The sequence below is a fragment of the Gymnoscopelus braueri genome (genome assembly GCF_963280865.1).
Source record: "Gymnoscopelus braueri genome assembly, chromosome: 3".
Classification (NCBI taxonomy): domain Eukaryota; kingdom Metazoa; phylum Chordata; class Actinopteri; order Myctophiformes; family Myctophidae; genus Gymnoscopelus; species Gymnoscopelus braueri.
The window spans coordinates 40,003,801-40,022,455 of record NC_137612.1 but is presented as its reverse complement, the minus strand read 5'-3'; the positions used below and the strand labels follow the sequence as shown (position 1 = coordinate 40,022,455).

Genomic DNA, 18,655 nt, shown 5'->3' with positions numbered 1-18,655 from the left:
GGGACCCCCCTGTAACCCCCTCAAGGACCCCTGGGGGTTCCCAGAACCCACTTTGAGAACCACTATAGACGGTTTAAGTGCAAAGGAATGTCATTTTGAGTTGTTACAATTTTTTTTTTACCACTTACAGTAAACCCCACAAGGTTTAAAGGAGGAGTTCACCCAAAAAAGTACTTATTTTCTATCAATTGCACACCCTATGAAGCCTTGAATCCATGGATCCTTTTTTGTTTTTGTCGCATTCTTAAGCTAATAATTTGATTCCCGTCTCCTACCGGCTAATGTATCCGGTAGGAGACACAAAGTAGATTATTTGTGTCTCCTACCGGAAATACACACGGGAATGCCACAAAAACAAAAATAATCCATGAAATCAAGGCTTCATGGGGTGTGTAATTGATAGAAAATTATTTGGGTGAACTCCTCCTTTAAGTGGCACTATACTAGTGCCTTTTCTGTTATTGTGGGGAAAGCTTTCAATGAAATAGGCTCCGTTGTGAGCTTGTTGATCGGCTATTTTAAGCGAAAGCTTTCCCCACATAACAGATGCTGTGGTTTAAGTGGTTAATCCGAAGCACCTCATGAACCTGGCTTATGACTCACTCATTCACTGACAAACTCACAATTTGCTGTCTAATTTGTCCAGGTTCGTGGGGGTGGGGGGGGGTGCTCACTTACTCTGTACAAGTATCTCAAAGGTTTATTGCAAGCTTCCGGTCGCTTGAACTTCTTCAGGCTCGTTGCAGCAGTACAAGGAGTCAAAAGACGCCAAATGTATGAGACACAAAAGAAGACAAAGGCGTGTTTCCATAGTGGTCCATGAAACATTCAACACTCAAACAACTGGACAAAACAGCAGTGCGGCAGACAACGATACAGAAAAAAAGAAAAAGAAAAAATCAATACACAGTTTAAAAAAATAATAAACCCCTGGAAACCCCCTAAGGACCCCACTTTGAGAAACACTACTTTAGATAGCAGGTGTTGTCCCGATAGCAATTTTAACAGACCCTTACGAAAAGTTTATTTTCTGAACTTTCATTCAACTTGTCCTGTCTATTGCACTTGCCAGGGAATACTTTTGCCAATTTCCTTCCCTGCACCGTGTGCAGTGAGACTTTTTCTTGACAGAATTAATGTGCAGGAAGTCAATGATCAAACAAGACTGACTGACAGACTGAATTGAATCTGCGCACCATCTCCTTCCTATATAAACCGCTAGCATCAATCCCTCTTTGCCATGCTTCAAATAATAACTTTTTGACACACTAAAATGATTCAGTAAGGTTTTGTTTTCATAATACCCTCGGCATATACAGTACAGCAGAAACCTTTATGGGTTGAGATAACTCATTCCAACCTCAACTTAATTGTCACATTATAAGTCTACGGGTGTATATAAATCTTTGTTATTGCACAAGCTCCCAACGTTTTGCCATTTTCAAGAAAAGTAAAGCATAGAGGAAACAAGGCAAGGCAAAGACGGATAAAGAACAGTGTCAAATAGATAATGTCCGATTAAGTTGCATGGTCAAAACAGAAATAAAATTCTCTGTTGTCTGTGAATATAGTCTCCTCCCTGGTTTGTGCTGCATAGGTTCATAGCTTCTGTATTCCTAATGTGTCCCCATCCAGCCATTATTCTGGCCGGGGGCACAGCCCGAGGAAAGAAAAAAAGAGTCACAATGAAAACAAACTACAGCAACTAGGCCAACATACACAAATCAATCTGTGAGTCAGTCGCAGCAAGAGAGGGAGTAGGACTAAATAAACACAATTATACAACTCATGCAACAACAACAAAAACAACAAAAAGTGAACCTATAGAAGTCCTCTATAATGTAAGTCCCTAATGTGGAGGCAGACCTGATGCTCAAGGGGAGCTTGTTCCACAACTTCGGTGCCAACACTGTGTCGCCCATGGTCCTTGCTGTGTTGGACCGTGGAGTCCTCAAATACATATCGTCTCTGTCGGGTGGAAACCTCATATGTCCAAAACTGTTACTTATTTCTAAACGATGACGGGCGCACCGTCAATTATCCCGCTTATTACATGGCCACTTAATAAATTCATTAATAAATTGACCCAAAAGTACATACAGTACATTTATGTCAGGTGCGGCCGTCTGTCCAGCGCAACACGGTCGCTGTTGATCAAATAAAATACATTTTCTGTTGCTTCATTGTCTATTTCTCGCTTCAAATGTTTTCAAAAACATTCTTGAGAGCAATGTTTCGCTGTAAATGACCGTGTGTTTGTTTACATGGCTGCCGTGTTGGATACAGCATAAAATCAAGCAGCGCAGCAGGTGCTCTGAGCCTTTGATTCTGAGCAAGCAGGCAGGTTCTATTACTGTAGCTCAATGGTACAAATGTCAGCACTTGCACAGGAAACCAGGTTCAAATCCGCGGTTGAAGAGGAAAGTTACATAGTGCAGCATTAAGTTAAGGAACAATGATCGCCCCTCATCTCCAAAAGTAATTTCCCATCCAAGTAACACCTAACTCCTGTGGTTTTCTCACTCCCAAACTCTCTTTCAGCACAAAAAGCACAGGGGGGATTCAATGGAGCCTGAGGACTCCCTGTAATGAAAAGGGAGACAGCCACCGTGGGGGTCCTCAAATACATAGTGTCTCTGTCGGGTGGAAACCTCATATGTCCAAAACTGTTACTTTTCAGGATTCAAATTCAAGAGTAGTAGAGTAGAACTGGAAGACTGGTCCAAGAGATCAAGAGACACAACATGCAGATCGTTAAGGGATTTGAAGACAAACATAAGGAAGAAAAGAGCACACATGTATGGTTTTCCCGCTGACACAGACGATAGGAAAAAAGTATATGGCTCAAGTCAGCAGGACTTAACCCATAAGACCGGGAACGCATCTGTCTCATTTTCAGATTTCTTTGGCTATGAGCTTGTAGATCTGCTATTTTTGAAAAATCTTGAAAATGTGTGTACATCTTTGATATATATTCTTTTTTAAAGCGAACATTTTTAACTCAAATCTTTGTTTCTGGGGGGTCCCTGGAACAACATATTTTGAGATGGGGGTCCGCGGCTAAATGCATATCATTTTGGGGGTCCTTCACATGAAAACATTTTGAGAACCACTGATATTATAGCAACATTTTTTTCAAAAAACTGTTAGGATTTAAAAGACATTTGTAGAATCCCCAGAAGCAAAGCTTTGAGTTACAAATGTTTGTTTAGAAAAAAAAAGTATGTATATATTCAAAGATCTGCACACATTTTCACGATTCTTCAAAAATAGCAGATCTACAAGCTCATAGCGGTGCCGTGCTATGAGCTTGTATATCTGCTATTTTTTTCAATTGCCAAAGAAATCTGAAAATGACACAGATGAGTTCCCGGTCTTTATGGGTTAACTATCAAATACTATCAAATAACTATCAAATACTGTGTGTGTAAACATTATTCAAGAGTTGCATTTGCACTTTAAGAAAACATAACAAAAGACTGCACCATTGGAAAGCTTAATGTTTGGTTTGTTAAAAATAAGGAACAGGGGAAAGGCTGCTGACACTGCAGGGTGAGGGTGCTGTCTCATTGCAGGGAGTCTGATGAAGTGAAGGGAGTGTTTAGCTCCAAACGTCACAGCAACTTTTGCTGCAATAAAGCAGTAGTTCTCAAACTTTTTCATGTCAAGGACCCCCAAATGTACAGTATGTCTATTTAGCTGCGGACCCCCATCTGAAAATATTTTGTGTCCCAGGGAGGGAAGAGAAGACTTATGTAATATTCGATATATTTTCTCAAAAATAGCAGATGTACAAGCTTGCTGTGAGCATGTACATCTGCTATTTTTGTATAGCCAACGTATAAATGGATAAAGTGGTTAAAATGATTGTGATGCTAATTAACTACGTTTGCTGGGAACCCCCTGGAACCAAGGACCCCTGGGGGTCCCCGGACCCCACATTTAGAACCAATGCAATAAGGCATCTGTATTATTGGAGCCCTAGCAGTGTGCGAGTGTTTATTAATATCTTTTAAATATTTAGTTTTTCTATTTTCCTGCACTGATCGTCGCTCTGCACCTGCCCCAATTTTGGGTTTCATTTGGGATGTAAATGGCTGTCTCCCTTTTCATGGCAGGGAGTCCTCAGGCTCCATTGAATCCCTGCTGTGGTTTTTGTGCTGAAAGAGAGAGTTTGGGAGTGAGAAAACCACAGGAGTTTAGGTGTTAGATGATGCACTTGGATGGGAAATTACTTTTGGAGATGAGGGGCGATCATTGTTCCCCAACTTAATGCTGCACTATGTAACTTTCCTCTTCAACCGCGGATTTGAACCCGCTGTGCCATTGAGCTAATGGAGCCTGCCTGCTTGCTCAGGGGATATATTGAATCTTGACCATCAGGTCAAAATTCGTTTATTTGTATAAAGTTGTCTCATGTTCTTGGCTGTCTTTTAGACAATGTAATGAGCGTATACATACATTCTATACTGTACACATCCAGTAAGAAAAGTATTACCTAATACTGTGTAGTCATCCAGTATACTGTATGTGGGTTGCCGTGCATGGGAAATTAACTCTCTGCAGGCTTGAGGCAGATCAGTTTGTCAATACCAAGCTGAGAATAGATGCTATTCCCACCAGATATAATTATAACCCCCTATGAACTCAATAATTGTAGTAATATTTCTTATTTTGAAGTGATACATTATTTTGACTATTAAACAAAAACAGTCCTGTTCCTTACTCTTCTGCTTGTTTTCTATTATATTGTGCATTGTTGTATGTTGTTTCCCTGCACCTTATGGTTACCATTAGTGCTGTGCTGGTGACTAATAACCTGACAGTGAAACAAAAGTTCTAAGTATGTTTAGAACAATGCATCATTTATTTATAGTTTCTTACAGTATATTCACTTTGATACTGACTGTATCAGCAGATTTATGGTGGTTTATTAAAGTCTCTGTGCTGACCTGTTCCCCTAAGAGTTGACACACTACACTGAACATCTTTGGTACATTGTGTACTACTTTTTTCAACACAGACCTTCATATCCTACCCTGTAGGGCCTACAGTATGAATTATTGGACCAAGTAAACTGTTGCAATTGTGTTGGATGTGGTCCCATTCATGTATGAGTATGTATGATTTGTGTGTGTACCATCCGGTCTCCATTGTGAACATTAATCTAATTTACTGACCATTTTTCCCTTTTGTTCAGTTTTAAATGCAGTTGTCCTTTTTGTTTATGCTACGGCCTTTATAGCCCTAGATTATAGTCGTAACACTTATATAACCAATATACAGCCATTAGGAGAGGGTGTTTGTTTGTGTGCGTGTGCGTGTGCACACGCGCACACGTAGGCCTATGCTAATATACTAATTTAATTGGGGACTAGTCTCAACTATTCCACAATCTCCGAATGCTATATGGAGTCTGAAACTATACATCCCGAAATCCGAGACAGGAAGCTGTCACCTGTTCGTCATTTCCGTTCATGAAAATACATCTTCATCATTAACATTTTTTATGATAATTTTGATTTATATTCGGATACATTTGCGCGACTGTGGAGGCGTCACATCCGCTTTAGAGCTTCCGTGCTCCAGACTGTATGATGGAAGCGTTTGAAAATTGTGGGAGGCAACAGTCTGGCTCGTGAGACCAGTGGGGGACAATCCATTAAAACGCTTTAATGCACGTTTAAATTTTTTTATTATTCAGATGTGTTTATAATAGAATAGAATCTGATTCTTTAAATGTCTTAACTTTTAAAAGTTCATCACAATCTGTCTGTTCTGCTAGTGTTTACTGCTAACTTCCAGAAATTGCTGTGAAACAAATGGTCCATTAACTCTCTCTTAAAACCCACTCTGATTGTGTCTGGGTTTTGCATTGAGTGAATCGATGCACACAGGCTAATTCAGCCTCCCCCCACACACACACACACACACACACACACACACACACACACACACACACACACACACACACACACTCAAGGGATCGTTTTTGTCATGCTCTTACTTGAACATCACAGGGGCAGATCTATAGTTACTGCTGTGCCTTTTTCCTCACATACATGGTGCGTGTGCCCCACTTGAGGTCCTCATTGATGCGTGTAGGCTTATGCTGAGGAACTTAAACTCATGACCCTTTCCACTGCAACACCATCAATGAAGATGCTCGGCCTCCTGAAATCCATGAACAGCTCGCTTGGTCTTGTTGACCTTGAGGGCCGGTTTGTTCTCCTGACACCAGAGTGCCAATGATCTGACCTCATCCCTTATAGGCAGACTCGTCATTGTTGACAATCAGGCCCATCACTATCGTGTCATCAGCATACTTGACAATGGAGCTGTGCGTGGCTTTGGGCGGAGAGGAGAGGGCTCAGTACGCATCCCTGAAGGGCTCCTGTGTTGAGGGTCAAAGGGCAGATGTGATTTTTGCCCATTCTCACCACCTGGCGGCAGTTAATCAGGAAGTCTTGTATCCAGTCGCACATGCTCGGGTGCATCTCAAGCTTCTAAGCTTTGAGTCAAGCCTTGCTAGGACATATACACTAGTGTTAAAAGCTGAGCTGAGTGTATGCTATGTTGATGAATTGAATACATTGGACCACAATGGAAACAAGTCCCCTGGACTTTTTGTCTTATACTTTTAGCCTTAATGTCTTACTGTACCACGTGCTGTTTATGTTTCTAACTAATAAAGTATACAATCAATCAAAAAATAAACAACATATTTGTCCTTCAGCTTCTTGTCATCTATTTGAGAGAGGATGTGAAGAGCCGTGGCAATTGCGTTGTGGGTGGATTTGTTTTGATGGTATGCAAATTGCCACAGGTTCATCAAAGCAGGTAGCGTGGAATAGATGTAATCTCTCCAGCCTCTCAAAGCATTTGCTGACTATTGGGGCAAGATGTTATTATTTGACATGGACATCACAAATGACATTGGACAAACCAGATGCATTGTTTGAGTGTTATAGCACGAGTGCTAATTTTCAACACCTGTCTACAACGAGGCTTTTCTAAATAGAATAACGCTAATCTAAAAACCAATCAAATAAAAGGAATTAAACATGTAATATTTCTGTGTGGTGACTGACAACCTCTGTACTGTAAACCAATGGAAATAAAAGAACTTGGATGTAAAAGCCTGCATGTCATCTGCTCCCTGCTATCAAATCCCAGACACAATAATATAATAATATAATGCTTAGCAGCACAATGAGACACAGCTGTGTTTGTTTAACTAAAGCCACTAGCTATTAACCAGAGGGGAAAACAAATGCACCACTTTCACCACACACACACACACACACGCACACGTGCACACAGGTCTTGGTCTGTGCTCTCTTTCTCACTCACTCACTCACTCACTCACTCAACAATAAGTGTTTCAGGATACAGATCACGGATACAGGAAGCATCGTCTCCTCCATATGTGGCGACTGCTAATTATCACAGAGCCAATGCCTTAGCTCTCGGCTTGGGCATTCCCGCAATCTGCAGGTCTCTCATAAACATTACAGAGACTTCCAAATATGAACACAAGCAGTTTACATTTGTAACCAAGCTGTATAGTAGCATCGTTAAGACCATTGGTTAGCACCTTGGTAAGGAATGCCTCTAGCTGGCTGTGGTCGAATGTACATCCCGCTTCCAAAATGGTCATTCTTTCCATCCAAATTCATCATTTATTATTACTATTAATTAGCATGCCTGTTTCACCACTGATTATTATAGATGCAGACACATTTTTCAACAAAGCATATTGTAGATTGCCTATTTTTCTTATTTTTTTCAGTGCACACAGTTGAGACAAACACTGATATTTTACAGTTCCTTCCTTGAGAAGTCCTGAGTGTTCATTTAAAGCTGCACTATATAACTTTCCTCTTCTACCCCGGATTTGAACCCAGGTCTCCTGAGCAAGTGCTGACATTTTTACTTGAGCTAATAGAGCCTGCTTGCTTGCTCAGGGGTTAAATTGTATCTTGACCTTCAGGTCAAAATTTTTTTTTCCTTCAGGATTGTGTCTCACCTAGACACAGGATCTAAATGTCTCAATAGATGAGCAGGGAGACAAAATACAACCACCCCAATTGCCATAAAAAGTTACATAGTTCCGCTTTCATTTAACACTAAATGTAATTTCATTTGATATAATCTAATTTGTTCTATTGTAACTTAATTAATTACTTTGGACTATGAATCATCATGTTGCTGTGATACTTTTAGCCGTTTTTATTGTTGTTGCTGCTATTCTTGCTTTTGCTTGTATCTCCCTCTCTGTCTCTCCTTCTCTCTATGTATGTGTCTCTCTCTCTCTCTCTCCCCCTGACACGGTCGAGGCAGATGGCCGCCCACCCTAGAGCCTGGGTCTGGCTGACGTTTCTTCCAGTTAAGGGGGAGGTTTTCGTTGCCACTGTCGAGTTGCTTGCTCAGGGTGGGACAATGTCAAGTGTCTGCTCTAAGTGTCTTGAGACAACTTGTTGTGATTTTTGCACTTTCTTAAAGTGTGTGTGTGTGTGTGTGTGTGTGTGTGTGTGTGTGTGTGTGTGTGTGTGTGTGTGTGTGTGTGTGCGCGTGCGTGCGCGCCTCAGCCTTCCAGAGATTCCTAGGGAAGAAGGATGTGTCCGCAGAGTTGGAGGAGGTGCACGCAGAGAGCCGGGCTCAGAGCAACCTGCATGCCGTCTCCGTGCCACAGCTGCTGAGGAACCCAGCCGTGCGGTGGCAGGTCATCACCATCATCGTCACCATGGCCTGTTACCAGCTCTGCGGCCTCAACGCTGTAAGACCGCCACACAGTGCATCACTGTCTGTGACCACCTCACAAACAAAATTCACCCGCCTTTGAATAACATGAATCTCTTAAAGGACTAGTTCACCCAAGACATTACTTTATCATTTGACTCACGGAAAGTTTTATCCAGAGTCCAAAGATGAAAAGAAATATGCGAGACCCGAATTAACAACAGCAAAACGATATATCAAAATTCCGTCCATACATTCCAAAACACTGCTCATAGTATCATTTAGATTGTCTTCTACCGAAGTCCGCTGAGAAACGTTGCCGAAATATCAATAAAGAAGAAGAAATTTTACTTTAAAACACTTTCAGGCTAAACCATGCACGAGCGGAACGCGCATGGGCGCTGGCATGCATGTGAATAAGCTCCGGTTGAACCCTAAGGGCACGCCCATGCACGTTCTTCACTCGTGCATGAGCCGGTTTAGCCCGGAAGTGTTTTAAAGTTCATTTTATTCTTCTTCAGTGATATTTCGATAGTCTCGCGTTACCAGACTGTTGCCTCCCACAATTTACAAATGTTTCCGGCATACAGTCTGGGACTCGGAAGCTCTTGTGTAAGGGGAAAGCGGATGCCCCTCCCCTACCCACTTCCGTTTTAGCATTGTGCAGTGGCGCAAAGGAGTCCGACTGGAATCAACAAATCTCATAAACATCGTTTATGTCTACTAGTGTCTTCTTTCACAGTTTTTTCGGCGTTAATTCCATGATACTTTTCTCAGTTTTCTGTGATAAACAATCCTCGCACAAATAACATGAATCTACCGCTCCTATGACTCTATGCTTCCGCCTCGGTTCTGTTTCCACTGGGACTACGGGTCCGCGGGCACCGCGTCGTGATTGGTAGAATGTCTTTCTGGTCTGAACAACTTCCGTTAAACAGCTTTCGGGAAGTGGAGTTCCAGACTCTATATAGCATTCAGAGATTGTGGAATAGTTGTCTGGTGACGCGAGACTAATATTTCGATAACGTCAAAGACACATCACCAGGTATGTAAACGATAGAATTCTTGGGTGAACAACTCCTTTAAGGTTTGATCACTTTAACCCCAGCATGCCCTTTCTGGGGGCAAACATTCGCTTAAAATAGCCGCGAAAAAACACCACGAGTCAATTTTTGATTTGGTGTAGACGGGGGAAAAGCAGTTAAAGTACAGTTGTAACTCAAGCACGGTTCTACTACTAGAGAGGGTTTAAGTGCTTGAAGGGCCACTTCACCCATTTTCAACCCCTCTTCGTATAATTGGTCCTGACTAAATGCTAATTATAGATATGGCACCATTTTCTGTCTACCCACTCTGTGTGCCAGAGGAGGGCTGTGGACAGCTCAGAAACATACCTGGAAGTGCCTCGACGTTTCGACATTTCGCGTCAACGTTTCGTGAACTGAACTTGTAGATCGGTTACTTCCGCAATGTTTTAGTGACACCACTGTGTGACAAAGTACGGGATTCATAATTAAGTAATTAACTAATGAATTGAAGTGGTTAATAGTTATTCTTGGTATAGTATGTTTATAGGTCTGCTGAGTCATGATGAGCTGAGCGAATGTGCAGAAATGATACAGAATGGATTTAAAATCCAGAGGCGGTAAAGCCATTAGAATTTAGAGCTTCATCTGTAGCACGTAGCAGAAATTTACATTTTGAAAAGGGGATAGAAATGGAAAGTGTTTCCTCTCCAAATACATTCGAGGGTTTGTGAAAGGTTGAGACAGCCGGAGACTTGAAAGCAGCCGTAGCTTCATGATTAGAGAATGCTGCATGTTGGCTGATCATTATACTCCAATCTCACAGCCTGAACGAGAAATGGGGGAAATTCTGTAATCCCGTTTATATTGCATTCTATTATTCATCTTTGGATAATAATGCTGACGTTTTGCTGGCCGGGGAGTCTGGCGTTCTGTTGCATCTTCTATGCTCAAGTTGTTCTTATACAAACTCAACTGTGAAACATTTATTCCCTGCATACTCTGATCATGTGTGTTTTGAGATCATGAGAGAGAGAGCGGGAGAATTCTGTAAATCCCGAAGATTCTGTAATCGCGTTTATTTTGCACATTTTGTATTCATCTTTGGATAATGATGCTGACATTTTGCTGGCCGGGGAGTCTGGCATTCTGTTGCATCTACTATGCTCAAGTTGTCCTCATTCACTCAACTCTGAAACATTTATTCCCTGCATGGTGCACACTCTGATCATGTCTTTTTTGAGATCATGAGAGAGAGAGCGACTTCAAACAGTATGGATTTCTTTATGGAATCCACATTACGACGTTTCAACCCTTTTGGTCTTTTTTCAAGTCATTTTTATACTTGAAAAAGACAGAAAAGGTCGAAACGTCATATCTGCTGTCGTCGCAAATAAAAAACTTGGAGCATTAAAAAGTGAGTTGCGAGCCCCCGCTGTGTTTTCATGATTCTGTTCTTGCAGTTTGGCACCGCACCAAGAGACGGAGGATGTGCGTTATTTTTTCTTTGAATGGATTTCTTTATGAACCATCACTGACATAATAGCTCTTCAAAGTCATTAGGTCATAACTGACGCAGTTGATGATTTCATAGCTGAAATCGATATTATCCTTATTCACTTTTTTCTTTTTCTTTACATAATGGAGATGACTCATACTTGTACCACTGGTGGAGCGGTGTGTTTAACCACTGAAACCCCAAAGTTGGTTGACCGGAGTCCCTCAGAGCTCTATACGTAGCTTGTGCCTTTTCTGTTTCCGCTGCACATTAAATATCTTCGCTGAAAACAGCCGCCACAACGGGACGCATTGTGAGATCTGCAATTTTCTGTGAATGTTTCCCCCCACAAAAGTTCCCCTTCCAGCCAATAACAGCACGAGGGGGTGTGTTCAAAGAAATTCGATTGCAAACTCCAATGTGAAGGTTTTCTAATGGAAATGCTTACACCCCTCTCCCCCCTCATTCACTCACACTGTCTTACTCCGCATTTTGCACAAAAAGGACGGTCAATCGTAATTTCCTGATAACGGCACTCGTATCCTAGACATTGATTGTTAAAAGTTTCACTCCTCCACTGTTGTTCTTTTCCACTCTACTTTAACCACTAGAAGCCCTGTATATGTTGTCGTACGATGAATAATGAAAAAAATTAAGCAGATCTACAAGCTCACAACACAAGTCTAATTTAACTATTTTTGAAAATGCTGAAATATTGTTAGATTTGTGTGTGTGTGTGTGTGTGTGTGTGTGTGTGTGTGTGTGTGTGTGTGTGTGTGTGTGTGTGTGTGTAATAACATCCCAAAATCATCACTGAAATCCGTATCCTTATTCACTTACAGTACCACTTTTCTGTCGACCTTCACTTCATGAACAAGGCAGATTGACATTGAAATTAAGTATTTTTAATTCGGCAGTCAGCACTCCCAAAACGAATCAACGTTTCTTTTTGTTATGTTGAAATCCAATTCCAGAGATGTCATGTCCATCTGATATCTGAATGCATTATATGCATCTATAATGCATTTATTGTGGGTGAGTTTGATGCTTGATGGGAGCCCATGGGATCCACGGGTGGAATTGCAGACTACTACTTAGAATTCGAGCTTATTTGGAAGAAAGCTTTGCCAAGATCGGCCTTAGACCAAAGGCTTGGGCAGATCCATTATACTGTTAATTGACCGTTGCACATACATTTACATACAATGGCCTTTCTTTAAGCATTTTGATTTGGATTTTGATTTGACTAAGGATCCCCATTAGCTGGTGCCATAGCAACCATGTAGTCTTCCTGGGCTCCACATAAAAAAAATATAAACAAATACAGTTGCAAATACAGCAGCGAAGTCATGCAATTTAGGACGGGGGCATTTGAATCCCAGTGGGATTGTTGAAAGAGGCTTGTTGTGGGTATAAAACGTAGTTTCAAACTTTTCAACTGGGCCAACTAGTGAAGGGGGATGCCACCACACGCACAGCTATCTGAAGTTGACTCGTTAGTGTGCATACATTATGTTGTCCAAGATATTCCCCTTTTTAATTATTGATAATGTTTTGACATTATTCCATTTGCAATATCAAGACGTTGCACAAGCAATCATTCAAGTTAATTTACAGTGAAATGGGCTCGCAAACTTTATAACACAATACATCATTCAGTTACAAGACGATTTACAGTGAAACGGGCTCACAAACTTTATAACACAATTGGCAAATATCTACTGTATTCCACCTACTGCACTGTCAGCATTTAGGCTTAGATTCTACACTAGTATTACGGTATGGACTATGGATTAAACATAAATGCAGCAGGGAATCAGCTTGGACTAAATCTGAAAGTCACATTCAGGACGTCTTATAAAGTGAATCAAATGTTTCTGAGACAAAGTCCATATGTTATGTGATCATTTGCTGTATCCTTGTGTTGGACTATCTAAGTCATTATATTGTCATTTGTTTCACAGATCTGGTATTACACCAATGGGATCCTACGAGATGCAGGCTTTGCTGATGCTGTTATTCCTTACATCACCCTGAGCACAGGCGGCATAGAGACACTGGCTGCCATTGTTTCAGTGAGTATTACTATCAGTAAAAGTTGAACAGTATGTAAATGACAACAAATACTCCAGTCAGGTGTTTTAAATGCATGACTGCATTTATTCAACCTACCTATTTGACCTTTTTTCCTGCGGTTTCATTAGCCACTGTCTTCCCTCGAGGTCTAACACCTACTCACCCACACAGCTGGATAGCAGCGGGGATACAGTTGTCTTTTAAATGTCGATTAGGGTTGCTTACACAACATTGTTATCCACTCACAGCTCACAGGAACACTTCATTTGGTTAGAGACAGAAAGCATGTAAATAATAATATCTTACCAGATGAGCTGAGCGCCTGTAAAATGTTGTCAAAGCGTGGTGCTTATTATGTTGAGGTTGTCGATACAATTCTCCTTGACAAAGTCCTTAAAATTTGTTCCACTTTGAAAGTATACTACTTTTCCTGGTTTTATAACTTTTTACAAAACTTGTGAAATCAGCAGTACTTAATTAGGATCTTGTTTAATTTATAATATTAATTGGAGAACATTTGAAAGTCATTTGCTCTCTTGGCAGAGCATCCATCCATTTAATTAATCTGTATAGACTAACTAATGAGTATCAGTACCCCCAGAGTTGGTCACATTCACTAGGATGTAGCAGTGTTATTGTTACGCAACATTTCTGCATTTGCACAAAAAAAGTTACACGATCGTTATTTCATGATAACGTCACTCGTAGTGACACTGCATGTTGAATGTTTCACCACTGTTGTTCCTGGCCACTCTATGTGTCCATATCACCTCTTCTCTTTCTCCCGAGCCCCGTGCAAAGCATTTTACCGTTTTATTTTGTAAAGTTTCGCTCTGAAATCTGAATCCTCCTGCCATTCATTTGACGGTGGTGTGACTCTGTGTGTGTGTGCGTGCGCGGCTGCAACTTTAAAAGGGGGTGTGTGTGAGTGAGCAACAGCATGCCCTGCGCTGCGCATCAAAGGAGACAGGGAGTGACAAAATCATATAATAAATATATGATATAATATTTCGTCTCGTCTTTGTTCGTGAACTAAAATGACCATAGATTTTAGTCCAGTCTTTATTTAGTGAACTACATTTTCGTCTCGTCTTTATTAGTCAACGAAATTGCATAATGATTTAGTCCCAGTTATTGTTTATTCATATGGGTGGTGGTCTCGTCTCGTCTTCGTCCTTTGAAAAATGTGCGTTGACGAACATATTTCGTTTCGTTTTCGTTAACGAAATCAACACTGCATGGAAGTAAAAATGAGATCCCCACATACACAAATCACAAATCATGATGACATATAGGAGACAGATAGAAATACACACTAGCCTACTGCTTCATGTCTCACTGTTTTCTCAGGGCACAACGCATGCAGTAACACTTTCATAGACCTGCCTGCTTATTTCTCTCTCAAAATTTGGCAACCCATTTTCAACTCTCAGCTTTTTAGAAGACAATGGAACCCCCCACTGTTTGGGGGAGAAAGTGTGAACTAGTCTGGAGCACAGAGGGGAGACAGTGGCCAATAGGATAGCCTGATTTGGGGATCAAAATGATCGTTTTTCAGGCAGTGTGGAGGATAATGAAACCTCAGTCATGCGAGTGTTAAGCCCTACACTCCATTGTACAACAAACAGTGAAAATGGCGGGTGCGTTGTGACTTGTGAGCTTATCATTGGCATTTTGGGAATTTGAGGGAATGTATTTGAAAACAGCATGCCCAACATGCCCAACATAGGGAGGCCAAAATGGTAAATATCCTGTGTTTTAATCATAGATAGATAGATAGATAGATAGATAGATAGATAGATAGATAGATAGATAGGCAGATAGATAGATAGGCAGATAGATGGAATGCAGTGAAAAACGATAAGTTAAAATAAGTTATATGAACATTGTATTGCTGTCCTGAGGGCTTCTCACAGCACATTACACGTGCCTTGTAATTAATTGTCAATGAGAGGCGAACCGTGGGCAGGTAGGAAGGCATGGGCAATCTGACAGGCGGAGCGACAAGTGGCCGCTCTCCTGTGAAACTGTCACAAGTGGACTCATGTACTATTATTATATTTTATGATTACTATGTGTCAGTGTTGGGTAAGGGACGGGGTGGGAGAATGGGGGTGAGCTGGGTGGGAGGGAGAGGGGGTGGGCTAATGTAAAATGTTTATATCGACTTTTTTTTCCTGAAGTAATGTATATCCTGTACATTGTCTCTGTCGGGTGGAAACATCATTACTCCAGTTTTAGCTTCACTACATTGGCTCCCGGTTGTTTTAGGATTGATTTTTAAATTATTGTACTAGTTTATAAAGCTCTCAATGGTCTGGCACCTTCCTACCTCTATGACTGCCTGCCTAGATATGTTCCAAACCGCCCCCTCAGGTCTTCTAGTGCGGACCTGCTCGAAGTGCCTACAATGACATATAAAAAACACGGTGAAGCAGCATTTTGCTTCTACGGGCCGACGGCTTGGAATAAACTCCCATTACACCTAAGACAGGCAGCCTCTGTGGATAGTTTTCATGTCCTCACTGTTTTGCCTGATTCAATGCCTTTTTTGCTATATATATATATATATTTTTTAATGTTGCTTTTGCTTTTGCTTTTTTGCTTTATTGTTAAATAAACAATAAAGCAAAGCTCTGTAAAGCACTTTGAGCTGCATTTCATGTCATGAAAGGTGCTATACAAATAAAGTTTATTATTATTATGTATTATGTCCAAAAGAGTTACTTTTCAGGATTCAAATTCAAAAGTATCAAAAGTAGCAGATCTACAAGCTCAAAACGTGTCGCTTCGCACCGCGTTTCGAGCTTGCGGATTTGCTACTTTTGCTACTTTTGTGTGACGCTGTAGTATAATCAAGGAGGGCGTCAATTTACGAAAAAAACACAAACAGTTAAAATATGGAGATAAGAGGTTTCTGCCCGACAGCGATAAACTGTATAAACTGCTATTATAAAAAAGTATATATAAAAAAGTCACGTCCGTGCTTGTCTCAGACTCACATACTCGCCCACCCGCGACCAGATTTGAAATGTGTTGAGCTTTTTTCTACGCAATTCGTTAAAATGTGCCTATTCACATGAGGAGTGCATTGTAACCCCGCGGATCCAAACGAAAATGCAGGCGTTGTGTCGCTCCCCCTCTAAAAAAAACCCCCTATACACTCCAGGCAAGATGAAAGCTGAACTTAATTACTTCATTTCTATTCACGGTACTCTTAACCCATTCAATCCGGGAACGCATCTTTGTCATTCAGTGATTTCTTTGGCTATTAAAAAATAGCAGATCTACAAGCTCATAGTGCCGCACTTCACGATTTTTCAAAAATAGCAGATCCACAAGCTCGTGGCATGGCACCGAGTGCCGCTCTATGAGCTTGTATTTCTGCTATCTTTGAATAGCCAACGACATCTTAAAATGACACAAGACGCGTTCCCGGATTGAATGGATTAAATTAACTGTTGGATTTAATCTCTTGGATTTACTGCACATCTATCTCCACCATCTTGACTTTTAAAACCCCCGGTATGAGATTAATGGCAATGCAGGTCGCGGGTCGTCCAAATCGACTGAATGTTCAGCGATTTAACCTTTTCACCTTTCAGTTTCATTCAGGTTAATTTAATTTCACCGTACATTGCTGTTGTGTAACTGCGGGCGATGTTTCGGGAAATTGATCTCAGCGTTATAGCCTCCATCTGAGCTGTAGCTGACCATCTCATACACCCCTTTTTGACGCGGGGAAAGTCATCATGAAGTTGTAGCGGTAATATTTTGAAATGGTACTCTATACTGTTGTGGAATTGAATCACTGGTACAATATCTATTGAAGGGCCAAGCTTCATATCTTTCAAATCATGCTCAAATGGGGAGGGGGGGTTGTGGTTTTCAATTTACTGTATGGACAGACACCATTAAGGCCCTTGCAATGAGTGTCGTTTTAGTTTTTTTCATCAACCCATTAAGACCTGAGGCCGATTCTACAAATGCCTTCTAAATCAGTGGTTCTCAAACTTTTATGTGCCATGAACCCCCCAAAATGATACGTATTTGGCTTCGGATCCCCCCCCCATCTGAACGTGTTTAGTGCCAGGGACCCACCCAGAAGAGAAGATTTCTAGCTGGTAGATCTGCAAATGAACCACTGTGCTATAGGCCTGTATATACCAAATTTCTAAAATGACGGGTTAAAAGGGTTAAAAGAATGGACAGTGGGATTTAAAAAATGAATACGCTTCAATATTTATTGTGGCACATATACTCAGAACTTTCTGTCCGGCAGTGCATCATTATTTTTCAGTCAAACCCAGTTTGATTCCTCACATTCTTTTTCAGATGTGTTAAAAAACGGACTGACCAATGAAAAAAATGCACGAACTCTGTATGCAAAGTACCTTAGTCAACTTTTCATAATATACCCTTCCCTACTCCATAACAAATAATGAGTGTCGTTTGTGTATGCTCAGCCTGTAACTCTCTGATTAGTTGGGTACTGCACTGGCAACCTTTTGCAGACCACAGAGCTCTGGGGTGAAAATGCCAACTCAGCTTTTTTTGTCACTTGGGCTTGGAATAGATTTTGTGTGTCCGATAAAATCTGTCACTGTTAAGTCTGCCATTGTACTAACTGCAGCTGCAAAAGATCACTTCACAGAAAAGGGGCAGTTTTAACACATTCCATGCCAGACGTTAATCTCATAATGTACTCACACGTGTTATTGTTGTTTTTTTTTCACGTCGCCAATTAAAATCCTTAAGATTGAGCTGTGCACTGTCTGTATACATCGGCGACTTCTCACTGAATCTACCAGTGAAAACCACATGTCAAACGGAGCTCCATGGTTGCAGTTAGAGCGGTTTACGTTAAACAGGGATATGCGAGGAGAAAAAACTACAGGAAGAGAATTGAGTTTCAGTTTCGTGATTAGAACGAGGGCCGACGTGATCGGCAAAACCGGATCCCAAATAATTCTGTTTCCGGTCGTCAAACCGGAACCGGAAATGGATCAACAAATTCCGAAAGTGCACCTGGGGGGGGATCTACGCGAACCGGCGGTTCGCGTAGATCTTCGCGATTGGCACGCTGCGGCTTTAAATAGGTTCGCGTAGATCTACGCGATTGGCATTCAATGTGTTAAGGATAAAGGAAGGACTAGCTGTCAGCTATTTAGCATATAATACAGAGTAGCCTACTGCACAGCAGTGGTGGACAAAGTACTCAACAACAGTACTTGAATCATAGTATAGATACTCCTGCACTGGTCAAATATTACTCCACTACAAGTGAAAGTTGCTCAGTCAAGTTTGTACTTGA

General features: G+C 41.2%; 1 protein-coding gene across 1 annotated transcript in view; it reads left to right on the top strand.

Moving 5' to 3' along the window:
* The window catches only part of slc2a9l2 (solute carrier family 2 member 9, like 2), a gene marked incomplete at both ends in the record, with an annotated part of 201,388 nt that overhangs the window by 77,885 nt on the left and 104,848 nt on the right, over positions 1 to 18,655 (top strand). The window contains 2 exons of the mRNA XM_080423537.1: positions 8,592 to 8,779; positions 13,230 to 13,340. Of these exons, the coding sequence (XP_080279663.1) occupies positions 8,592 to 8,779; positions 13,230 to 13,340 (299 nt within the window). The remainder of the gene's footprint in view (positions 1 to 8,591; positions 8,780 to 13,229; positions 13,341 to 18,655) is intronic.